This window comes from Notolepis coatsorum (assembly GCF_963971535.1).
Source record: "Notolepis coatsorum genome assembly, chromosome: 9".
Taxonomy (NCBI): domain Eukaryota; kingdom Metazoa; phylum Chordata; class Actinopteri; order Aulopiformes; family Paralepididae; genus Notolepis; species Notolepis coatsorum.
In genome coordinates, this window is record NC_140173.1 from 9,392,439 (window position 1) to 9,418,396 (window position 25,958).

Genomic DNA, 25,958 nt, shown 5'->3' on the forward strand with positions numbered 1-25,958 from the left:
AGCGGGGTCTGAAATAGGTTCTCCGTACTTTGGTCGGCGCAAACCTCTCACACACGCTCCGATGGAGGTGATAGGAACATCTGATTACTTGCCTTGGATCAATAAACACGATCGATATTTGGATATTTGTGGGGCGGCGTGGCTCAGTGGTAGAGCGGGTCGTCCAATGATCGAAGGGTTGGTGGTTCGAATCCCGCTCAAGCCCATGTCCATCCCACTGCCGTTGTGTCCTTGGGCAAGACACTTAACCTACTTGCCTCGTATGAATGTGTATGCATGTGAATGAATGTTGGTGGTGGTCGGGGGGGCCGTAGGCGATGATTATGCCACGCTTCCGTGAGTCTGCCTCAGGGCAGCTCTGGCTGCAATTGTAGCTTACCACCACCGGTATGACTGTGTATGAATGAATAATGGACTCTGTAAGCGCTCTGGGGTCACTGGGGTGTCATGAAGAGCGCTATATAAATCCAATCCATTATAATGGCGATCAGGAATTGGAATAATCTTTTTGGAGAACATCTGATCTGAGGTAAGGAATCTATTTGACCAGTCTTAGGATAATCTGAGCTTTTTTCACAGAAATATCAACGTGGGCCCTGTGTGTGTGTGTGTGCTGATCAGGAAATGGATAATTGATTTTTCAGCCCGCTTCTATAGCGTGCATAAGTACACCTATACTATCCATAATCTAGCGTTTATTTGAAAACGATTCATAAATAGGCCGAAAAATTACAGTTTTTTGTGTATTCCATTATATTCCAGTAAAGCGCGATTATCACAGAATCTTTATATTTTCCTGAAACTTTCAAAAAACGAGTTTTTCAAAATGGTATAAAACGGAAATGAACCGAACAAAAATATATATATATATATATATATATATAATCAGTTTCGACAATGTTGACTGCAAACAAGTCATTGATAAGCGACGGCCATATTATACACATAGCCATAATTTAAGATATAGTTTATGCGTTCGCAAATATGAGAGCTATCATTGAAGTGGAACAGGGTTCCGGGGCACCGGACCCGCGGCACGGAAAGTGTTAATGTCATACCACCTTAATGATGGGAATGTCACGGTCACACCACCTTAATGTCATACCACCTTAATGATGGGAATGTCACGGTCACACCACCTTAATGTCATACCACCTTAATGATGGGAATGTCACGGTCTGCCGGAGAGAGAATTGGATTCACCGGTGGGAGTGATCGGTCCATCTCGTCGCCATAGAGATGGCGGTGTGCGCCAGCTCTCCTTACCCTCTGCTTCCATACGGCCCACAGACAGAATGTTGCAGTCCTAGTAATAAAAGATTGTTTGATGATTCGGTTAGTCATGTCATTTCTACAGGCGCCGCAGATTAAAGATTAGAAAGGCGTATATGTCAGCAAAGCAGGGGATTAAAATACTCTTATATCTATTATAAGGGATTAAAATGTTGTATTATATTCTCTCTCTCTAGTCTGCTCTTGGCATGATACAGATGTTGGAGGACATGCTCATCGAGCACGCTCACACCAAGCCCCTCCTCCCGAGCCAGCTGATTCGCTACAGAGAGGTGCAGGTTCCGGATGGTAGGTCAAGTTACACCCCCCCCCCCCCACCCCATGTGTCACCCCGCCATCCTATGAAGTGCTCGTTCCTAGGGCCGGGCGATATGGCCTAAAAATAAAATCTATAAAAAAAAATGTAATCCGATTTACGATTTTAATAGATTTTTTTCTCTTGAAAACTATAAATCATTCAAATAACCTTTGTTTTTATTTGACACAAAAACCAATCTTCACTTTAATTTTTTTTTTTAAATATCGATTATATTTTTTCAAAATCGTCCTAAATCATTCATTCGAATTAATTGATCAAATCGATTAATCGCCCAGTCGTTCCCATGGCAATCTCCACGGAGGGGTTCTTACTAGCGCGTCACCACGGCCCCTGTCCTCTTGCTTGTGTGACCGCTCCGGTACATTCAGCATACCTCGTCTCCCGGGGCGACGGGGGCACTTAGCTAGGGGAAATGGACGTCATTGGATACAAACGCATACACACTTTCCTCTTTTTTGTCACATACACACGCACACACACATTCCTGATTACATTAGGAAAGTGGAGCACGGAGGAGAGGAAAGGCAGAGCTGTCTGAGGCCACCTGGAAACATCCGGTGTCCCACCGAGGGACTTTCCAGAGCCACGTCCAGCCAGTCAAACGGTGCAGGAGTAAGAAGGGGACTAAAGCAACGTAAACATGATACCCACATTATTAACTCACAGCTCCCCCAGCAGAAGGGTCTATTGAACAGAAGTTTCACACATAATAAAACCTCCAGACCCCGATCTCTCGGCGTGTTCTGAGCAGAGATGTTGACGAGAGGAGAGAAGAACACTAGGATGGATCTTAACAGTGCTGTAAGTGGTATATCTTTGTTAAGATAAGTGTTGAGTAGCTCTACATCCCGACAGCTATCACTGATATAGAGTGTTTGGTCAGTAACATGGGACTCCCAGTCCCTCCTGCTCTGCAGTAAACGCAAAATACATTTTCTGGTATCCCTTCCCACTTTAACCAATCAGGAGAGAGAACCCTAGATATCTTTCACTTATTTCAAGAGATTTTGTCAAGCCAAATTTGCTGGCAGATTATTCTACTATTATTTTAAGGAAACATTAGCTTTTTATTTCTTACCTTTGTAAGACCATTTCTGCAGTGAGGAGTTCTCTCACCTGATTGAATAAAGCGGGAACTGGATACCAGAACATTTATTTTGCGTTTACTGCAGAGCAGAGGTACTGGGAGACCCATGTTACTGATCGAACACTATATCAGTGATGGCTATCGGAATGTAGGGCTATTATTTTATCATGTAGAGACTACTTATTTTAACAAATAAAAAAAATACCACTTTTCTGGTACTTTTCAGCACCTTTAAGGAGAAAGGGATGACATCAGTCAGTCCCTCCCCAGTGCACAGTCCGGTATCTCCGTTAGGATGATATACATAAACATTAGGGATGTCCGATATTATCGGCCTACCGATATTATCGGCCGATATCGGCATTAAAATGTGATATCGGAAAATATCTATCGGTCTAAATTTTTTTTTTTTTTTTTTTATAATACATTTCTATAACCTTTATTTACCCAGGCAAGCAAGTAACAACAAATTCTGATTTTATTTATTGTCAAAAGTATGCATAATGTTGTGTTAATTCCACAACAAGAGATATGTAATGTTAATTACCTGAAATTATTCAATTTTTTTGGGGGGGAAACCCTGCATGTATCGGTTGATATCGGTATCGGAAATTAAGAGTTGGACAATATCGGTATATCGGTATCGGTAAAAAATCCAATATCGAGCATCCCTAATAAACATGATGTTAATCTGCAGCGACAGCCCCCAGCCTGCTCGTCTCCCCCAGTATGTTTGGTCACTTTACTGGCTCAAACAAACCTTTTGAGTCTTATCGTATTGGAAAGAAAACTGGTCTTCCCTGTGCTGCCGCTTGTCTCCAAGTTTCTGTTCTGAAGGACAGAAATTAAAGTCAAGGTGGAGATGAAAAGCAGTGATTCAGTTTGGAGCCACTGCTGAAAAGTGTGACGTTGGCATAAAGCAAAGTGGTCTGCTCCTCTCTGGAGAGTCTCACCACTGGCCTCTGAACCGTGCAATGAAAGAAGTTCCGCACACTGTAGCTCCAGTTTTTAATAATTGTCCATCTAAACTCTCCAATTGCACTGTACCGACACTTACAACAGCCTGCAGTAAATTCATTGACACTCAAAAGATCCCATATTTTAAATCAAATCAAATAGAAATCACCTTCCTGTCACTACAAGTGAAAGTACATTGACTTTTTTTCCCTGTCTGAATTCCCTATTGACTTCCATTGTAAAATTGGACACAAAGAATGGTACCACCATAGGCACTATTTGTTCCATTATTCACTGGTATAGAGTAACTTCCAGGATCTGTCTCTTGATGACATCAAGTAAATGTCTTGTCTCTCTGATACTCTCCTCAAGGAGAGACTTGTTCATATTCACAAATCGAGAGTGAGCTGTACAGTATTTTGTAAACAATTAAATTTTAGTGTGGATTTTCCCTTTTTCTTTCTTTTTTTGACATGTGTCTTTTGTGCGTCAGGTGGCTGGTACGTGTACCAACAGAGGAACGAGGTGCACAACAACTGTGGCATCGAGATCTACTACCAGACGGACATGCAGAACACCCACGACAACATGCTGCTGGAGCTCTTCTGTCAGATCATCTCTGAGCCCTGCTTCAACACACTGCGCACCAAAGAGCAGCTGGGTGAGAGGCTGGGTTAGACCAGAGGCTGGGGTTAGACTAGCCCCTTTCGTGACTGTGCTGCACGCCAACAGGGTTTGGACGAGTGAATCTACAGTCCCTTGCTCCTCCATAGGAAAATCCCATAATTAACTCTGAAGAACTGGTCCTTCAGAGAAATTTCAAAGGTACTCACAGTTGCACGAGGGTCTTGGACAGAGAAACGCAATGGTTTGAAAGCTCAGCGTTCCTAATAAACATTTTAAATAATTTTTATAAACTGGTCAACACAGCTTTATTTCAGGCATCAGGCAGCTAAAGCCGTTTTGAGCCATGTTGACCAGTTTATAAAAATAATTTAAAATGTTTATTAGCAACGCCGAGCTTGATAAATGAGGGCCCTGGTGTATATGTGATCATGAAGTTAATATTGTCAAATGTATCTGAAAGATCCCCTACAGATGTATTTGAAACCTTTTAAAGATATTCTGTATTTAATAATATTTTTTATAAATATGGTTTTACCTCCAAATTGTTCAGTAAACTAACTACCGGTAACTAGAAAATTGGCAAAAAGCACCCATTGATATTTACCAGGAATTCCAAGTCTGAAGCTTATATTATTTCAAGCCATGTCAGTACCTACTGAGCTTTCTGTGTAGCTAAAGCTAAAGGTGTCAAGTTACCACATATTGGACCACGAGAGGTTCGACCTATTAGTGAAAATATATAAATGGACTGCATATATATATTTTTTATCCACTTTTCTCCCATCCCAATTACCCGCTGTGCCAATTCTCTCCTCCCCTGTCTTGAATGTTGCTTGCATATGCCCCCCACTGGCCGGTTGTAGGGAGGATAGAAGCCTTGCATCACGTTTCCCCTCCGATACACGAGGAGGCAGCCTGTCACATCTTTTCATCTGCCAGCGCGGACTCATTGGCGAGGTGTAATGTGTGGGAGGCTCACACTACCCCCGCCATTTCCTGTCTCTGCTGTGCAGGCGTCCCCAACCGACCTGTAGGAGTCGCTGTCCACAACGTCCAGATTACCACCCATTGATTTCCACCCGCTAAAGGGCTCTACATGCTACAGCAACTGCAACGCAACTGCAACACAACATCAGCGCGACTTCAACGCAACATGTTGCAGAGGGTGTTGTAGAGTGTGTTGCGAGGATGTTGCGTACCTCTCCCCAAAATCTAATCTGAACAACCGTACGATGATGTTGTGTAGCAGTGATTGGTTGGTTAGCGAATGGGGGCGGGGCTGTCATATAATAATATTGGTCCCGCAGGGAGGAATACTATCCTCGAGTTAATGTAATTTATACAAATGGAAGTATTGATTTTGCCCTAACGAATCATTAAAAAAATATACCGTTAACTGGAATATGTTAGTTTCTTACACATGTTGGATTATGTAATTGGTTTGTCATGACAAACCAATAAGAAATCGCGAATTAACCGGTGGTTATCCTATAGCCCTAGTATGTGCCCTATCATACCCAACTAACGTTCAGAATCTATTAGCATAGCTACAACAACACAGTAACGTTAATATAATTACATGCATCATTGTTTACAATGAACGGTGGGGCTAATCGAAAGGACTGGACACGGACAAGTTAAACAGCAATCAATTAATTTAATACAACAGCTAACGTTAAAACCAACAAACACAGAACCGGATACACAAGCAGAAAAAGAAGCATCATTTTTACTTCCGGTCGGGGGGTTTCAAAATAAAAGCGACGTCTAAAAGCACCGGAAATACGTTTATTTTGTACATTATCTAACGTTAACATGAACCATAACGTTAGATAATGTACAACATAAACGTATTTCCGGTGCTTTTAGACGTCGCTTTTTTATTTTGAAACCCCCCGACCGGAAGTAAAGATTATGCTTCTTTTTCTGCTTGTTATCAATGAGTTGGTTGAGAAGGGAAGTTTCATCTATCTAGGGAACCTAGCTACATCCGGGGTACAATGTTACATAGGCTGCGCGTCGATGTTGCAGAAGCATAAAGGCAGAGTGTCTGCAACACTGTTGCGTTGTCGATGTTGTGTTGCAGTTGCTGTAGCATGTAGAGGCCTTAACTCTGCCAATTGAGTTAGTATGACTGGCCCAAGCCGGAGGCAACGCCGACAGCCGGAGTCGAACCCGGTGTCTCTTGCGTTGGTGACGAGCTCAATGTCCGCTGCGCCACCCAGCCGCCCTGGACTGCATATATATATATATATATATATATATATATAGCGCTTTTATCCTAAGTGCTTTACAACTTATGCCTCACATTCACACACTCGCATACCAATGGCGGAAGCAACCATGCAAGGTGCCAACCTGCTCATCGGGAGCATCTAGGGGTTAAGTGTCTTGCTCAAGGACAGTACAGACGAGTACAGAGAAGATCTCCCTCTCCAGGGAAGAATGTGAAACGGATGCTCCGGTGACAAGTTATGCACAAATAACTATGTACAGCCAAAGCCATGCCTCCAAGAGGAACCTCTTAAGCTGCAACGTCCCTCATATGGGACGTTTTTCGGATTTTTTGCAACCGGCACTTTGGCGACCCCTAGTGAGTAGTTCAGTCAATCTAGATCCGATCTCGAAAATGATTGTGGATCGTTGTAACCAATGAGTGGCTTTCCAATGATACCCCACATGGGGATCTAAATAAAAAAAACAAAAAACACTAAGAAACACGAAAACAGGAAGAGCAAGACAGCCGAATGAATTGAAGTCTATGAGAAAACTGAGTTTTTCTTTGTACACAGTTTACCTAAATCACTCCTAATCACTCATTTCTGATTGGATCTTTATGAAATTTGGATATGTACTACATAAGGCTTCAGGCTATGGCTCCGTATGGATTTGTAAGCCATACCACCTTCTGGGGAAATACTACCTCTGGACTACTAACTACTACAGAAAAACTTGAGTAACAAGTTTTTTTTACAACTCAAGTTCAGACCTATGTAACTCTATTACTTTAGCACTAAAAGTGAATTCAGAAACTTCAGAATGTCATCTTTCAAAAGAGACCAGGCTCATGCATGTGCTATAAGTATAAAGTATGTTGTTGTGGTTTGCAAAAAAAGTATGCAGTCCTCAAGTTCAAGTTCAAAAATTTTACTTTTCTCCCTGCTTGTTAAGAGGTTTTAATAACAATCTGTATAGTCAAAGCCATGCCTCCAAGAGGAGTTAACCATAAATAACAATCTGTACAGTCAAAGCCTCAAAGAGGAGACCATTAAACAAACATTTTGAGTGGGTGGATCTTTTAAGTGGCTGATCATAGTTTTGAAGAGATGGTAAATGATGGTAACGTTCCTAATCTCTTCCATGCTACCCCACCCAGGCTATATCGTGTTCAGCGGGCCACGGCGGGCCAACGGGGTCCAGGGCCTGCGCTTCATCATCCAGTCGGAGAAGGCCCCCCACTACCTGGAGACCAGGGTGGAGGCCTTCCTGCGCACCATGGAGAAGTCCATCGAGGAGATGAACGACGAGGCCTTCCAGAAGCACATCCAGGCCCTGGCCATTCGCCGCCTGGACAAGCCCAAGAAGCTGGGGGCCGAGTGTGCGAAGTACTGGGGAGAAATCATCTCCCAGCAGTATAACTTCGACAGAGGTGAGCTGCTAACCTTGTAACGGGATTTTGTCCAAATGCGAAGAGATTGAGGCTTTCATCCTGATCCAGCTTGCATCATAAAGAGCTTGAGTTACTGCACCTCTTCAGATATTCCCTGAAAGTTATCGACATTCCCAGGAATGGAGAAGGAAAGGGATTGGTTACTCGGTGCTGCACAAATTTGCATTGATTAAGTCTGGGAATAATCTTCACCTGTAGTGCACCCCTCTGTACCCTGGCACTCTACTGAGCGCCAGTATGGATTTGTGGCCGATTCGCTGGTAATCTGCCTAAAGCCCTGAGCGATAGCACCGTTGAAAGGCTTCGGACGGAGGGTGGCGATTACTGATAGCACTTTCTCATTGTTTGGAGGAGGAGAGTCAGGAGACTGAGGGCTGCTGCCAACACACTCAACGCCAAGGTCACAGGGAGACACACAGCACAAGTCATTAGTCAGTGGGCTGTCTGTCCACAGGATATAGTGTTGGGATGTGGCCGGATTTAGAGGCTCGTTTTACTGTTTTATAACCCGCTTTGTTATTCAGGCTAGGTGCCATATCGAATGCTCCCCTTTAGGGCTCGGCCATAATTCAATATTGGCATTAATCATCTTTCAATAGGATTATATTATAATGAAATTAGGACACTGTGGTGCGTAATTCTGGTGTCTAAATTAATGCAATAAACACGTTAACTCAAATGTCTCTCAAAATGAGATCTGACTGCTTTGCGGGAATGACATAAAACTTTAGTTTGATGTGACACTCAACATTACCATGCCGTTTAATGTGATTAACATCGATTGGGTTATTTAACATGTGATTCTGTCATATATGAACAAATAATGTGCTATATATATATATATTATCATATTAATTTCTGCCGTATCACCCAGCCCCTACTCTCTAATTAGAATTTTTATAAAACGCAGTAGTGTCTTGAAGTTGATGGTAAAATCCTGCGTTGTACTGTTTTCCAGATAACATTGAGGTGGCCCACCTGAAGACATTGACTAAAGACAACGTTACCCAGTTCTACAGAGTGAGTAGCATAACGTCCTCCCTGGCTGCCCTGTGTTGTATACAAAGCCACCTCACTGCAGTCGCCATGGAGACGTGTCTCTAACCTTTTTAATAGTCTCTCTGACTCTGTGTTCCACGTCTCTACACCCACACTGAGACGCTAGTCTCTCTGACTCTGTGTTCCACGTCTCTACACCCACACTGAGACGCTAGTCTCTCTGACTCTGTGTTCCACGTCTCTACACCCACACTGAGACGCTAGTCTCTCTGACTCTGTGTTCCACGTCTCTACACCCACACTGAGACGCTAGTCTCTCTGACTCTGTGTTCCACGTCTCTACACCCACACTGAGACGCTAGTCTCTCTGACTCTGTGTTCCACGTCTCTACACCCACACTGAGACGCTAGTCTCTCTGACTCTGTGTTCCACGTCTCTACACCCACACTGAGACGCTAGTCTCTCTGACTCTGTATGTGTGTGTTGAGTCGGCTGCACAAGCCAAGGAAACTAACGTTTAATTGATTAATAATGAAGCCGCATTATCATGTCCTCACAAAACGATGTGTTTATAGTGTGTAGGGAATGAACAGGGGTAAATGATGTGTTCATAGTGTAGGGAATGAACAGGGATAACTTATGTGTTCATAGTGTGTAGGGAATGAACAGGGGTAACTTATGTGTTCATAGTGTAGGGAATGAACAGGGGTAAACGATATGGAGGAAACTAACTTTTTGGCTTACCAGCCAACTGGCGAGTATCTGATTTTTTTTACCAGCCAAACAGATTTTTTACCAGACAAAAAAAATCGCTAATTGTGATAATTACTTCTTTGTACGTCTTCGTCTAAATTGATTTTCAATCATAGTAAATTAATCACACTGTCTCTACTCTTCAAAATATTACATCATTAAATCACATATTAACATGAAAGAGGGAACTATTCTGGACTGGGTTGGGCTGAACTGGGCAGTGAAAGATGCTGGGTTGGGCTGGTCTAGGTTATACTGAATGATGAATTGAAAATGAATTGAAAATGGGGGACCCTGATGTAAACAAGACGAAAGTCTTTCTCTGGTCTGCATCCCCTTAACAATTGCATGTATTGAGCCGTACTGTACTGTACCCATTCTGCAATCTGTTAAATAAAGTTTTCATTCATTCATTCATCACAGCTCAACTACTAGGAATGTGTGTCTGACTCTAAGTGCAGGAAATATTCATCAGAAAGGGGGGACATGATGGAGGGAATGGAAAGAGCAGGTTTGACAGGAGCAGGGTTGAAGGGCATATTGGAGTGTGGAGGAAGTGGACAAGGCATTAAGCAAACGGGACTGAAATGGGGGACCCTGATGTAAACAAGACGAAAGTCCTTCTCTGGTCTGCATCCCCTTAACAATTGTGTGTATTGAGCTGTACTGTATTGTACCCATTCTGCAATCTGTTAATAAAGTTTTCAATCAATCAATCAATCAATACTGGGTTGGGCTGGTTTAGGTTGGACTGAGTTGGGCAGTGAAAGAACCAAGCATTTCACTGTAATGTAATAGCTAAATAAAACAACTTGAACTTGACTTGTTACATTTGCACTCTGGTTGTATGCCAAATGTATTCTGGTTGTACTGTACTTGTGCTGTAAGATGACAATACATTGGAACCGAATCGACAACGCTAGGGGTTCAGCAGGTGTATTCTGAATGCCAAGTATGACAACATCACCGTTGTGAAGGGCATATGGGCGAGTGGTGATATGGGGGGAACCCCGGTAATAATAAAATGTCACTCGGCTGCATTTAAGCAAAGCCGCTCAGTATAGTCGTCCACTATGTTGAATGCGCGTTATGGTAGCTTGTTACATGCTAGGTAGCTAGCCGGCTAATGCTGGTTGACTTGTCATTCTCATCCGACTCGAAGGAGACGCGTCGCGTGCTGTTGTTCGCCCCCATGTCAGACCGCACTGATATCCGAAAGCGACGACTCTACATGCAATTATTTTCATCCACTGATGTGTTTTTGTAAGTTTGTCTACGTTGTCAAGCCGGCTGCCGGTGGCAGGAGTTTGTAGGTCTGCGCGCAGTGGTCTGTCCACTTCCCCTAGATGGGCGGCATCTTCTAGAAAATGAGTGTTCATTGGAGGAGCTTAGAGCGCATCTGTACAACGATGATGTTCATTGGTTATGGTCTGATTATTATGTGGCGCAAATGGGAGGAATCAAGGGGGGAGTCAGAGTTCGGTTTGTGCCAGTGAGCGAATCAGCAGATTGCAGAATGATTTTTTTGTTTTGTTTTGTAATTACTAATACTCGTCAGACTGGCGAGTGCTCTTCATGAATTACTCGCCAAACGTAAAAAATACTCGCAATTGGCGAGTAAAGTGGCCTAATTTCCTCCCCTGGTGTTCATAGTGTGTATAGAATGAACAGGGGTAACTTATGTGTTCATAGTGTAGGGAATGAACAGGGGTAAACGATGTGTTCATAGTGTAGGGAATGAACAGGGGTAAACGATGTGTTCATAGTGTAGGGAATGAACAGGGGTAAACGATGTGTTCATAGTGTAGGGAATGAACAGGGGTAAATGATGTGTTCATAGTGTAGGGAATGAACAGGGGTAAACGATGTGTTCATAGTGTAGGGAATGAACAGGGGTAAATGATGTGTTCATAGTGTAGGGAATGAACAGGGGTAAATGATGTATTCATAGTGTAGGGAATGAACGGGGGTAAACGATGTGTTCATAGTGTAGGGAATGAACAGGGGTAAATGATGTGTTCATAGTGTGTAGGGAATGAACAGGGGTAAACGATGTGTTCATAGTGTAGGGAATGAACAGGGGTAAATGATGTGTTCATAGTGTAGGGAATGAACAGGGGTAAATGATGTGTTCATAGTGTAGGGAATGAACGGGGGTAAACGATGTGTTCATAGTGTAGGGAATGAACAGGGGTAAATGATGTGTTCATAGTGTGTAGGGAATGAACAGGGGTAAACGATGTGTTCATAGTGTAGGGAATGAACATGGGTAACTTATGTGTTCATAGTGTAGGGAATGAACAGGGGTAAACGATGTGTTCATAGTGTAGGGAATGAACAGGGGTAACTTATGTGTTCATAGTGTAGGGAATGAACAGGGGTAAACGATGTGTTCATAGTGTAGGGAATGGAATGAACAGGGGTAAACGATGTGTTCATAGTGTAGGGAATGAACAGGGGTAAACGATGTGTTCATAGTGTAGGGAATGAACAGGGGTAACTTATGTGTTCATAGTGTAGGGAATGAACAGGGGTAAACGATGTGTTCATAGTGTAGGGCAGGGCTATTCAACTAAATTGTTCAGGGGGCCACATTGTCAGAAACCCAAGGGGCCAGGGGCCGGACTGCCACGGCGCCTCCCCGTGCTATGAATATATGGACACTTGACACAACACGCAACCACATTTTCACAACTTTTATTTAACTACATTGCAAAAGTAGTATACTTTAAAAAAAAAGTGCTTCATTTATGTGCCACATCTGCAACATCTCCTGCAAAAAGTGCTTCATTTATGACTGTGCAACAACTGCAACATCTCCTCTTCAACATTTCAATATAAAAATAAAATAAAAAACAAACAAGTGCATGATGTGCATCTGAACATTCTAACATCAACACTTGAACAAAAAAACACATTTATAGTGCAGCTGAGCTTATGAAAAAGTGCTTCATGTCTGTGCAACAACAGCAAATCACAGCATCTTATTAGCACTTATTGTCCACTCTTAACTCTCAAACATCAGGGGGGGGGGTGGGGGGCAGACAGGCCTAGCCTACATACACACATCTAATGAGAGAGATTGCACTTCTTTGACTGGGCAATGGCAGAGAAAGAGGGTTCATAGGAAGTGAGGGCTACCCGCAAACAGTGATGCAAATGCTCATTTGTCAAGGAGGCACGTTGCTTGTTTTAATGGCATTCATGTGAGAGAAACTGGATTCACAGGTGTATGTTGAGCCAAACATTGTTAGCACAGATATTGCCAGCGTTTTTATTTTGGGGAATGTGTTGACATGAATACACTTTATCCAAAATGTGGATAAAGTGGTGGATTCATTCTCAAGTGCCTGCTTCAGAGCAGATGATGCTTGCATGTCAATTATTTCAAGTTGCAGGAGACCTTCATCAATGTGAAGTGATGCAAGGAACTCTTGTCCTTTTGTGGAAATAGCAGCTACATTGGCAAATGGGTTGCTCACAAAATGCATCAATTCTCTGGACATGTCAAATTCATCAAATCGACTTGCAAAGTTTTCCCTCAATTTATCAATGAAATCTGTCATTAATTGAGTGACTTTTGGCTCAATTGTGCGTGTGAACGTTGACACGAAGAAAAAAAAGTAATTTTTTTTTTTTTTTTTATTATTATCATGTAATCTTTGGCGGGCCGGTCAGAATCATCCCGCGGGCCGCCAGTTGAATAGCCCTGGTGTAGGGAATGAACAGGGGTAACTTATGTGTTCATAGTGTAGGGAATGAACAGGGGTAAATTATGTGTTCATAGTGTAGGGAATGAACGGGTAAATGATGTGTTCATAGTGTAGGGAATGAACAGGGGTAAATGATGTGTTCATAGTGTAGTGTAGGGAATGAACAGGGGTAACTTATGTGTTCATAGTGTAGGGAATGAACAGGGGTAAATGATGTGTTCATAGTGTAGGGAATGAACAGGGGTAAACGATGTGTTCATAGTGTAGGGAATGAACAGGGGTAAATGATGTGTTCATAGTATAGGGAATGAACAGGGGTAAATGATGTGTTCATAGTGTAGGGAATGAACAGGGGTAAACGATGTGTTCATAGTGTAGGGAATGAACAGGGGTAAATGATGTGTTCATAGTGTAGGGAATGAACAGGGGTAAATGATGTGTTCATAGTGTAGTGTAGGGAATGAACAGGGGTAAACGATGTGTTCATAGTGTAGGGAATGAACAGGGGTAAATGATGTGTTCATAGTGTAGGGAATGAACAGGGGTAAATGATGTGTTCATAGTGTAGTGTAGGGAATGAACAGGGGTAAACGATGTGTTCATAGTGTAGGGAATGAACAGGGGTAAACGATGTGTTCATAGAACATGCTCTACATTTCACAGGAGAGCACACTGAGACCAGTAAGAATACACCCTGTGCTTCCCATCCCAGAAAAGCACATTTATCGTTGTTTTTTTAAAAGGATTTATGATTGCCCATTGTCTGCTATTGTAGCCCAGTGAGAGCCTGCAGGGAAATTGTAGCTGGCTAATTATCTGTCGGGTACGTGGTAGACAGACCGTCAATAGGGTGTTAAGTTCCAAAATAGCAATGTTATCCTAACTCCTCTTAAGCCCTAGCCATATTTTCAGAAGATTCGCCTAAAAGTATATACCCAAGTAAATGGAAATGGAAGATGTCTCCACTTCTACAGGGTCCATTAGCATGTTCCTGGTATGTAGGGACATCAATGGACCTCAGGGAATGTATTCCCATGATAACATTACCAGACATGACGAGTTTCAGTTTGAATTGACTGATCTCGCATCATTTTTATGTATGTACAACAAAGCAAATGTTTTGGTCAACAATGATTTAAAAATTACAGAAATGTGTTGTCTTTTCTTAACTGATATGATCTCATTCTATAAATGTTCCGTCTCTCATGCCGTCCGTGTCGGCAGCCAGTTAAAAGAGGACTTGTATTGAGGTCTCCTCTGAGGTACACAGGAAAGATGCCCATAAAGGGCTCAGCCCACCACACTGCGACCTCTCAGGCCCATGCAGCTTTTGCAAAAGAAATTCAAAGACAAATGGAAAACTGCAGACCGGCTGCCGACTGAACCTCGCCAGTCCCACACGCCACCTCTCTCGTCCTCTCCTGTGTCTCCTCTTCTCCTGTGTCTCCTCTTCTCCTGTGTCTCGTCCTCTCCTGTGTCTCCTCTCCTGTGTCTCCTCTTCTCCTGTGTCTCCTCTCCTGTGTCTCCTCTTCTCATGTGTCTCCTCTTCTCCTGTGTCTCCTCTTCTCCTGTGTCTCCTTTTCTGTGTCTCCTCTTCTCCTGTGTCTCCTCTTCTCCTGTGTCTCTTCTGTGTCTCCTCTTCTCCTGTGTCTCTTCTCCTGTGTCTCCTCTTCTCCTGTGTCTCCTCCCATGTGTCTCCTCTTCTCCTGTGTCTCCTCTTCTGTGTCTCCTCTTCTCATGTGTCTCCTCTAGGGATGCCCCGATCGATCGGCCACCGATCGTTATCGGCCGATAATCAGTATAAATATGCGATCGGGGAATTCCGATAATTAGTCATATTCGCCGATCGCGGAAACTGATCAAGTGGATATCTCACTCGCTTGTCTCAGACGCACAGGACCTGCAAACTGCTCCTCCTCCCTAGCCCCGCCCGTACCCGTGTAGAGTTTGTAAACACAGAGGAGGCGGACCTCCTCTGCTGAGTCTAGATAGTGCATTTGACCTGAGCTAACGTTAGCTACCTAGCTATCGTTACTGTTTAAACAAAATTACCCAGTCAACTATTCACTTTTAGTAGGCATTGTCTAACGGTATTTAGCCGGCTAGCTACTGATAGCTCCGGATATCAACAAATGCCCCAGGAAGTCTAGTAGTCCATGTTGATATCTCCGTTAGCTTGCGTTAGCTTGCGTTAGCTGACGTTAGTTCACAGTTCAAAACGAAATGTCCGATTGAACTAAATAGTTGTCTTAACGTCATCTAGCCGGCTAGCAGTAGCTACAGATAGCTCCTGATATCAATGTCTTATAACATTGATTGAATGCGTATTCGAGCTGAGGGCTTGCTGAATGTGAAATGACCAAAGCATAACGTTACCAATAGGGTCCCGCTGCAGCGCCGGAGAATCCTTTTTGGAGCTGGAGGCTACTAGAGTACACACAGACAGTGGAGCTGTTTGCAGATAGCGAGCATTTTGACTTGTTGCGTGGTGGCGATGTCTCGCAGATAATACAAGTACAAGTCTAATTATATAATATATATATTTTATTTAAAAAAAAAAGAAAAAAACGTATATAAAATAATTTTTAATTTCTTTTTAATCAAAAACGATCGGTATCGGATCGGTATCGGCCGATATGGCTCACGACGATCGGTGATCGGTATCGGTGGCAAAAAACGTGATCGGGGCATCCCTAGTCTCCTCTTCTCATGTGTCTCCTCTTCTCATGTGTCTCCTCTTCTCATGTGTATCCTCTTCTCCTGTGTCTACTCCCCTGTGTCTCCTCTTCTCCTGTGTCTCCTCTTCTCCTGTGTCTCCTCTTCTCATGTGTCTCCTGTGTCTCCTCCCCTGTGTCCCATCTTCTCCTGTGTCTACTCCCCTGTGTCTCCTCTTCTCCTGTGTCTCCTCTTCTCCTGTGTCTCCTCTCCTGTGTCTCCTCTCCTGTGTCTCCTCTCCTGTGTCTCCTCCCCTGTGTCTCCTCCCCTGTGTCTCCTCTCCTGTGTCTCCTCTCCTGTGTCTCCTCTCCTGTGTCTCCTCTTCTCCTGTGTCTCCTCTTCTCCTGTGTCTCCTTTTCTGTGTCTCCTCTTCTCCTGTGTCTCCTCATGTGTCTCCTCTTCTCCTGTGTCTCCTCTTCTCCTGTGTCTCCTCTTCTCCTGTGTCTCCTCTTCTGTGTCTCTTCTCCTGTGTCTCCTCTTCTCCTGTGTCTCCTCCCATGTGTCTCCTCTTCTCCTGTGTCTCCTCTTCTGTGTCTCTTCTCCTGTGTCTCCTCTTCTCCTGTGTCTCCTCTCCTGTGTCTCCTCTCCTGTGTCTCCTCTCCTGTCTCCTCTTCTCCTGTGTCTCCTCCTCTCCTGTGTCTCCTCTCCTGTGTCTCCTCTCCTGTGTCTCTTCTCCTGTGTCTCCTCTCCTGTGTCTCCTCTCCTGTGTCTCTTCTCCTGTGTCTCTTCTCCTGTGTCTCCTCTCCTGTGTCTCCTCTCCTGTGTCTCCTCTCCTGTGTCTCTTCTCCTGTGTCTCCTCTCCTGTGTCTCCTCTCCTGTGTCTCTTCTCCTGTGTCTCCTCTTCTCCTGTGTCTCCTCTTCTCCTGGGTCTCCTCCTCTCCTGTGTCTCCTCCTCTCCTGTGTCTCCTCTCCTGTGTCTCCTCTCCTGTGTCTCCTCTCCTGTGTCTCTTCTCCTGTGTCTCCTCCTCCCCTGTGTCTCCTCTCCTGTGTCTCTTCTCCTGTGTCTCCTCTCCTGTGTCTCTTCTCCTGTGTCTCCTCCCCTGTGTCATCCTCCCCCGTGTCTCCTCTCCTGTCTCATCCTCCCCTGCGTTTCCTCTTCTCCTGTGTCTCCTCTCCTGTGTCTCCTCCCCTGTGTCTTCTCCTGTGTCTCTTCTCCTGTGTCTCTTCTCCTGTGTCTCCTCTCCTGTGTCTCCTCCCCTGTGTCTCTTCTCCTGTGTCTCTTCTCCTGTGTCTCCTCTCCTGTGTCTCCTGCCCTGTGTCTCTTCTCCTGTGTCTCCTCTCCTGTCTCATCCTCTCCTGTCTCATCCTCTCCTGTGTCTCCTCTCCTGTCTCACCCTCCCCTGCGTCTCCTCTCCTGTCTCATCCTCCCCTGTGTCTCCTCTCCTGTCTCATCCTCCCCTGCGTCCTGTCTTCCTCTGCATTGTGCTGCTTCTATTCATAGCGGTGACACAGACGGGACGCTCCCAGCATATCAACTGTAACAATGACTGGTTTCATCGCGGCCTGCCTGCATGTTTCAAGGAGACACGGCCAGTGAGAGACTTATCTTACCTCCGCAGAAACTATTCCAGGCCCCATGCAGAACAGGCCTAATGCATTTCTGATGCACTATCGATGGCAATCATAGCTACGGTCACCGGAATGGGCTCTGAATACAGATGAGGGGCAGTGTTCTTTACCAGTGTAATCCTCTGTACCGAGACTGAGCTCTTCCTGACCGACTGTCTCTCCTTGCAGGACCTGCTGGCCATCGATGCCCCTAAGAGACATAAAGTGTCTGTACACGTCCTATCTAGGGAGATGGATTCCTGTGAGTAGCTCATATGGTTGATGACTGGTGACACCATGAGATAACTTGTCTGATTGGTGTCGTGGTTCAGATTGCTAACATGTGATTTGTCCCGTCTGTATTAGGCCCCATCGTGGGAGAGTTCCCTGCCCAGAATGATGTAAATCTGGCCCCAGCTCCCTCCCTGCCACAGGTAGCAATGATACTCTCCATGTCTTCCTGTTGAAGTGTTAATTCATGTCTCTTTCTCCATGGGGAGTTACACCACAAACACTCACTTTGCCAACATGTCTCTTTCCCAGCCGACCTTGGTGGAGGACATGACTGAGTTCAAGAGGAGCCTGCCGCTGTTCCCTTTGGCCAAGCCCCACATCAACTTCATGGCTGCCAAGCTCTGAGAGGGGGTGTGTGTGTGTGTGTGGGTGTGTGTGTGTGTGTGTGTGTGTCTGTGGCCGGCCGGCCGGCCCGAGGCCCAGAGCAGTACAGGAGTGCTGGGAAGGCACTGGGGGACCTCTCTCTGACCCCTCCATAACCCCCTCCCTCCCCCACCCAGTCACCTGGAGTCGGGAACAGCCTGCATGCGTGCGTGTGTGTTTGTGACCAAGTGTGTGTGTATGTTTGCGTGTGTGCATGAATAGCAGGCTGGAGGAGGTGCTTGAGGAAGAAAACGTGTGTTTGATTCACCAAACTTAGCCGTGGTTGTCGTCAGAGCTGTGATAAAACGGTAGAGGTCACACCACACACTTGCCCCTCATTCTAGCCTCTCGAAGGAAGATGCAACACACTCACATTCACGGTATCGCGTAGACTGTCGCTAGAAGACCGTATAGTACAGCGTTTTAATGGCATAAAAAAAAAAGCCAGATACCTTGTTAAACAAGTACTTATTAAGTACCAGTACTTAATAAGTATCCTTATTAAAAATGAATAGGAAGTGTGTTTTAATCTGAATGACTCACAGTGACGTGCTGCTTTGTTGAGAATGACTTGCCGGTTTAGCATGATGGAGAGGAAGCGCTGCGAGGTGCGGGAGACTAGCTCCACCACCGCTGTAGTTTGTTTTTCATTTGAATCACGCTGGACTGTTAGATCTTTGCTATGGAACTCCGAGGCACCCCCCCCCTTGACTTGTTATGTTATCACAGAGAGACAGAGTTCCATGTGCCGCATAGCGGAATGTTTTATTCAAATTGAAGTACGTCTGAAGAATATCAGCCTCATGGTAGATGGATTTTAAGCCCTGTACCGGTTTTGAAACTGTTTTTAAAACTGGTAAAATGTTGGGACCCTCTTGAGGAGCCGTTTATGAATTGATCATTCGGTGGAGAAAACGTGTCCATGAATGTTCCCTTTTCTTTCTTTGACCGCATGCACACTGCCGATGTTTTTGCTCTCATGTCGTGCTCAGGTTGGCATTCCTTTCGGCTGAGAGGAATGCCAACCTGAGCGTGACATAAAAGGGCAAAATGGCCACTGGTGTGAATACGGTCAATTGAGTGCCGTCTATAGTCCTATATCATCCAGACAGCATCTCAGGGGGACCTCCAGGTTTGTTGCTTTTGATTTCATTTAGAGATTGGTAAGAAATAAAACTTATTTTAAGTGTTTGTCATTTATGTTGGTACTTTGGCGTCATAAATGAACACATATTGCTTTCATGGTCGTTATTTTTTCCCCTAATTTTGAATGAAGTCGACTGCTGTAGAACATGATGCATTCATTTCTTCCTTTAGGCTCGAGTGAATTTCTTACTATATCTGTCTGCGTGTGAGACTTAGTGTAGCTTGTGCCTTTCCACGGGCTTCAGTCCGTTTGTGTTGGGCGGTTCTAGCTGGGCTGTATTAGAAAGTGAGCACTCCTTGTCTTGGGTCAGACTTGGGTTGGGTCAGACTTGGAGAAGATTGCTGGCATTATTCAACTCGACCTTGGGGGTTTGAGGAACAACCAAATAAAAACATTCAAATGATTTACTCCAGCATAAATGTCTAGCAGCTCCTTTTCCACCTCAAAAAGAATCATGTCAAACATTTCATACGTCTTAATGGAGTTGAAGAGAGCCTTCTACCTATTGAGCTGATTTGTTCCTGAATATATATATATATAACGGTTGTGACAACGTCACCTCAAACTTCTATGCCCTGAGTGGGAGTTGAACCCCCGGTCTCTCACACCGTGGGCAGCAACACAGACCGCTATATCAAGAGGTGAATTCACTTCTTTGTAACGTGTCTGCGTCTTTTGAGGATGTGAGAGGGAGTTTAACCCATAGCATCGCTACTCACCCCAGCCCTTCGTGACTGTGCTTCACGATACCATCCTGGCACCGCTACTCATCCCAGTCCTTTTTTTTATCTACTTTTTCTCCCCATTTTTCAATTTTTCTCCCATCCCAATTTCGTATTATCCAATTCTACCCTCCCCTGTCTCGAACGTTGTTAGACCATGCCTCCCACTGGTCGGCTGCAATGTGGACCAAGCCTTGCATCACGTGTCCCCTCCGGTACACGAGGAGGCAGCAGTCGCATCTTTTCACCTGAACAGCGCGATCTCTGTGGCGAGGAGTAATGCGTGGGAGGCTCACGCTGCCCCCGTTGCTTCCCGATTCTGCTGTACAGGCGCACCAACCAACCTGTAGGAGTCGCTGTTCACAACGTCCGATCCCCACCCACCGGCTTTCCCACCCCTAACACTGCCAATTGTGTTAGTATGAACGACCAGCCAAGCCGGAAGCAACGCAGAGAGCTGGGTTCAAACCCAGCATCTCCTGCGTTAGTGGCGAGCGCCTTGCCCAGCCCTTCTTGACTGCGCTTCACGATACCATCCGTTACATATATATATAATGCACTTCTCTACCTAAGCAATAAACTACGGATTTGGACCTGGGAAGCGCTGTGGATGGAAAAAAATAAAGTGTGTTCTGCATTGTGGAGTAACATGTTACTGCAGTTCTGTCTACGCGCTGTGCTCCCAGGCCCCCTGATTTCCTCCCAGCCTAAATCATGGAGAGGGGGCCATTCTGAGTGGTTGGCCATGCGTGGCTACTCATCTCGGTCATGTAAACATGGCCTGCTCTCTCAGGTGCTATCAGCCTTGCCAAGTCAAACCACTGCTGGCTGGAGCTGCCAACCACTCTAGAAAACGGGCAACGTCAGCTTTATGAGACCCTCTCCCGTCAGACCTTCTCTTCCAGGCCTAGCTCCATCATGTGATGCTGCATTTAATTAAATGTTTATTTTGAAGGATGGGTGAAAACAAAATTACATTTTGAATAAAGAAGTCTTGTGTTGTATGTCAAGATTATGTGGTACTGAACGCTTCTTCAATGTTTTCCAGCATTTTACTATGTTTAACAACCAAATTTAAACTAATGGGTTTACTTTGTAGCTAGTCTGATCCTTTTATGAATTAATACTGTACTAAAGACATTTCCAGTTGAGACTAGTGTATCTTTGGTAGAAACGCCACTGCTTTCGAGTGGGATGTCAGGTTTACCGATCAGTTGTTCATGTCAAGTATTCAAGAATGATGTAAACATGACATCAGGATGGGGTGGGCCATGTTGAGTTTACAGAGTGAAGTAGACAACTGGCTTTGAGTTAATTAAACAAATCACTAAACTTTCATTTCAGAGTGTCTTTGGGAATTGACAAGATTGTGATTGGCTGGCTGAGTTTTGCTTGCTTCAAGACATGTTCACGGCCCAGCGATGCAGAATGCGGATGTATTTTGAGTTATATTATCATTTATTTCCTGTGTTTCTAATTAATAAATGACTGAATGGAAGTTCTAATTATTGGTCTTTATTCAAGAGAAATTGTAGTGCACGTTTCTTCCCGTCTCCCAACAAGGCATCTACTTCCAAAGTTTGGAAAAATACATTTATTCACAGACTATGAAACTAAATTCAGAAGCAAAATGTCTGTACAATACATTTTACACAAACTTGACGGTCATTCTTTTGGCATAATGGAGTCTTTCCAGTGACTGGAGAAGCTGAGCGGACCATGGTAGGACAGCAGGCACAGCTTAGAGAGATGTGTGTACATTAAATATTCAAGTGGTTGGTTGTATGGCATGCCTTTTTTATACAAGAATCATATACTGTAGACTGGTTCTACATGCTCCCATCACTGGTTGAAATGAAGAAGAGCAGAAGTTTGCCTGAAATGCCTTAAAAAATAAAAGAAAAAAAACAATGCTGTGTACAAGGTAATATTGAGGTGAACTGCCAAAAAGGCTTCTGATCAGGCTCACTGCCGTTCTGAATACCTTCCACTTTGAAGCTAGGTTTTCACATCTTTCTATGACAAGTGCTGCATCATCGAGCATCATGTGAGTCACCCGAAGCTTGGGGGGGGGAATAAATAATGGCAATTGTTCCATAACGGAAAGATGATCACGCAGCTGCAAAGCTTTTAAGTCCCTCAAAATCCATATCCATGCAGACTTCTGTTCTGTATCTCTTTACAGTCATCTCTCGTGGCAGAGTTGTATCTCTTTAAAAGTAATCTCATGACAGACCCAAGCTTGTAGGGAGCTGGGGCTTAAAAATAAACCACATGGGGAACATTTCAACAAAGGGAGAAATACAATAAATCTCAAAAAAGGAACTCAACGTTGGAACACTTTCAAGGCATATGTGTATAAAAAATAGACTCCAAAGTAATGGTAGAGTCTAAAAACACACTAGTTAAGACTACTTGTAGCTTATTTTCTGCAGTCACCATGTTGGAGCTAAGTTCGCAATAGATAGGATATTATTATTGGAGTATCATGAAGAGTACATTAGCAATAGTCACAAGTTACTGTATGCCATGTGGGAAGAGTTAACACTTTGAGCGCCACGCCTGGTTTTCCTTTTTACCGGCTGAATGCCACCATCGGCGCTGCCACCATCGGCGCCAATGTTAATATCGCCTAATCTATGTTTTAAATTATGGCTATGTGTCTAATCTGCCCATTGCATTATCAAAGACTATTTTCCAGTCAGTGCTGTCAAGGCAGATTGTTTTTTTATCGCGTCGTTTCCGTTTCAGAGCAGTTAGAAAAGCCCCCATTTTGATATAAAAAACAGCTAATTCTGGAGCATTCTATGAAAATCGTCTTTTAGTGGAATATTCCACAACGTTGATATTCGTCGGCCTTTTTATGAATCGTTTTCAAATAAACGCTAGATGATCAATATTATACGTGCACGCAAGCACATTACGGCCGTGCACGGATAATCGCCTCGTTGATTTCCTCTCTGACTTTTACAGTGAAACCGAAAGAAGACATTTCACAAAACAGCCTATATCTTCATCAAACTTACTCTGATTATCCTAACACTGATAACAGTGTCCTTACCTGACATCAGATGGTATCCAACTGGTATATTCCAATTCCTGATCACCATTCGAAAAAATCGATACGTGTATGGATCCAACGCGATACTGTAGAACTCCATGATCAGCGGGGATCTGAGGTTCCAGAATGAACTGTGGTAACCCCGGCTGGATCAGTGGACTGGAAAATGTGGAGTACCGGATTTTTTCCCCCATTCATTTTCATTGAGTCCATTCCAAAATCACTTATGTCATCTGGGAGACGACAGGGGACGCTTTTTTCCACAGTGATCGCCGGCGCCGCTTGGCTATACTCGGGTAGGCTCGGGTGATGCAATAATTTTTCAGATCGCAAAAAAAAAAAAAAAATCCGAGAAATCTCGTGAGTGGCATTCAACGTCACTATTAAAAACCCGAGATATCTCGTGAGTGGCACTCAAAGTGTTAAGAGCAGGTGACATGTCTCTGTGCTAGAAGCTTTGTGGTATGTAGCATTTCCTCTACATACACATTCTATAATTTGTCACTTTAGAGGTCACATATTATGCAAAAACACACTTTCAGTGCTTGTGCAAACATTTGGGTCTCTGATGGTTCCAACACACAAACTGTGAAATAAGACAACCAAGTCAGATTATGCACACAGCCTGTTCAGAAACTGTGCCTTTAGACGAGCCGTTCAGATTTGCATCTCCCTCGATTTTCTAGATGGCGACTTGCTCATAAACATTGCTTGCTCTTTTTCCACCTGAACGGTTCACTAAAATATGTTTCTGACAATATTTTATGCTGGAAAAGGATATGTAATTGTTGGGTCTGAATTCATATTTCATCTGCAACTCCTAGTTTGACAGTTTTATCTGAATTTTGTGAGCCGGTTCCCCTGCCATTCTGTGTAGTTTGGGAAAAACATGAACCATTTGCATTTAAAGCTACAGACACAAACAGCCCATCTGGACCAGGAATGAAACAGAAGGGTAAAGACATGTTTTGGGGACTTCAGAGACCTATATTAACTTGTTCAAAAGAGTATAATATGTGACCTTTAAAATACATTTCATAAACAAAGAAAAACTATATTCCTCATTCCATAATATAAACTAGACTTTGAAATCTGCAAAATGAACATTAAAAAACTATCTTGTTTTTATTATTATAAAACGTTCTAATTACACGTGGCCCTGGTTTCTTTCTTCTTAAAAAAAAAACATCAAAACTCGTTGAAAAGGAAAGAAAAAACCAAAACACATCCAAACTCACTGACTGCAACACCGGCAGTCGCAAAACAAGTCACATTCCTGGGGGAAGAAAAAGTTCTGTGTGTTTGTATCGACCTATTTATTCACTGACTACACGTGTGCTTGTGTCTGCATCAAAAGTCTCATCTGCCTTCCTCAAAGCCTTGGAAGTCGCAGAAACGCAGAGGCGATAATCGTAGCACAAACGTGGGCCGTGCCACTAATCATCACTCTGCGGGGGGGGGGGTTGGTGTTGGGTGTCAACGGTGGTCAGTCGGGACGCAAGAGACGTAGGAAGGATGTCTGTTGGACCAGAAGTTTCTTCTCAAAGAGTTTGCCATACAGTACATGTCTTCAGCCACCACCACCACCCGGGACTAAGTGTGCAAGTGTGAGACAACCCAAGGTGCCTCAGGTCTCCTCCTGTCATACAGTACATCTCTTCAGCCACCACCACCACCCGGGACTAAGTGTGCGAGTGTGAGACAACCCAAGCTGCCTCAGGCCTCCTCCTGCTGCTGCTCGGGAAAGTTGAGGATCTTGCGATGGGCTTGTCGAAGGTACTGCTGCTGCTTGAAGTACACCTTGAACGCTCCCTTGATCGCCACAAAGGCAATGCCACCCTGTAGGCACAACACAACACACCATTACCTCAACATCAAAGTAAATTAATGTGTATAGATTAGATGGTTTTCCCTGTTTAGTATAGAACTTTTCATAAACAGTCCTAAATGGGCCCAAGTAGATTTCCTGTTGCAGTGTTTGCTAATGCAGTAGCTGACAGGAAATACATTTGGGCCCAAGCTGTTTCCTAGCAACACAATTCTGATGTAAACTACTATTCTTTCCTTTTCTGGCAGGATTTTGATCAATTTAAACACTAATTGTGATTATTATTATTATTATTATTAACATTGCTCATATCTTGGAGCCCTTCACTCAAGCATTTACATGACAGGAGATTTTGTTAATGGTTATGTAAGGTCAAAGAAAACAGAATGTTGGTGTGTGTGTGTGTTGAAGAGCCATAGTCGTGGAGAACAGAGTGTTTAGTGAGGGCAAGGCGGCTCATATAACACCACCCTGCTGCTCCAGTTACCCTGCTGTCTTCACCTGCTCAGAGAGGGAGGGGTGCATATGTCTGTGTGTCTGTCTGTCTCCATGTGTATGACTGATGGATCTGGCTTGTGATTCAGCGAACTGACTGATGTTAGCAGTAGAGCTAGCTAAGCACATTTGCCCCAATCACACCAAGCGGGTGATCAAGGAGAATCGGTTGCTTAGTTTGGGACACACAAAACATTCTAAATGTAAAAAGCTGAATCATGCTCCTGGCTCATTAATCTGTACTCAAGTTCTGGAGCGTGACTAGCTAGCATGGCTTTTAGAGATAAAAAATGATTCAAAGCTCACGACTACCGTGACACACGATGAAAATAAAGGCATTCCCACAGAGTTTAGATTGTGTCGGTT

At 44.0% G+C, this 25,958-nt stretch overlaps 2 protein-coding genes across 4 annotated transcripts in view; one reads left to right on the top strand and one right to left on the bottom strand.

The window, feature by feature from the left end:
• ide (insulin-degrading enzyme) overlaps positions 1–21,706 on the top strand; it is an 86,578-nt gene extending 64,872 nt beyond the window's left edge. For all 3 annotated transcript variants that reach the window (XM_084322181.1, XM_084322182.1, XM_084322183.1), the window contains 7 exons: positions 1,470–1,581; positions 4,150–4,317; positions 7,660–7,932; positions 8,912–8,973; positions 17,872–17,944; positions 18,049–18,116; positions 18,226–21,706. In XM_084322181.1, the coding sequence (XP_084178307.1) occupies positions 1,470–1,581; positions 4,150–4,317; positions 7,660–7,932; positions 8,912–8,973; positions 17,872–17,944; positions 18,049–18,116; positions 18,226–18,321 (852 nt within the window). In that variant the 3' untranslated portion in view covers positions 18,322–21,706. The remainder of the gene's footprint in view (positions 1–1,469; positions 1,582–4,149; positions 4,318–7,659; positions 7,933–8,911; positions 8,974–17,871; positions 17,945–18,048; positions 18,117–18,225) is intronic.
• Positions 21,707–24,369: 2,663 nt separating this feature from the next.
• marchf5 (membrane-associated ring finger (C3HC4) 5) overlaps positions 24,370–25,958 on the bottom strand; it is a 121,471-nt gene continuing 119,882 nt past the window's right edge. Inside the window, exon 6 of the mRNA XM_084322187.1 lies at positions 24,370–25,108. Within this exon, the coding sequence (XP_084178313.1) occupies positions 24,986–25,108 (123 nt within the window). The 3' untranslated portion in view covers positions 24,370–24,985. The remainder of the gene's footprint in view (positions 25,109–25,958) is intronic.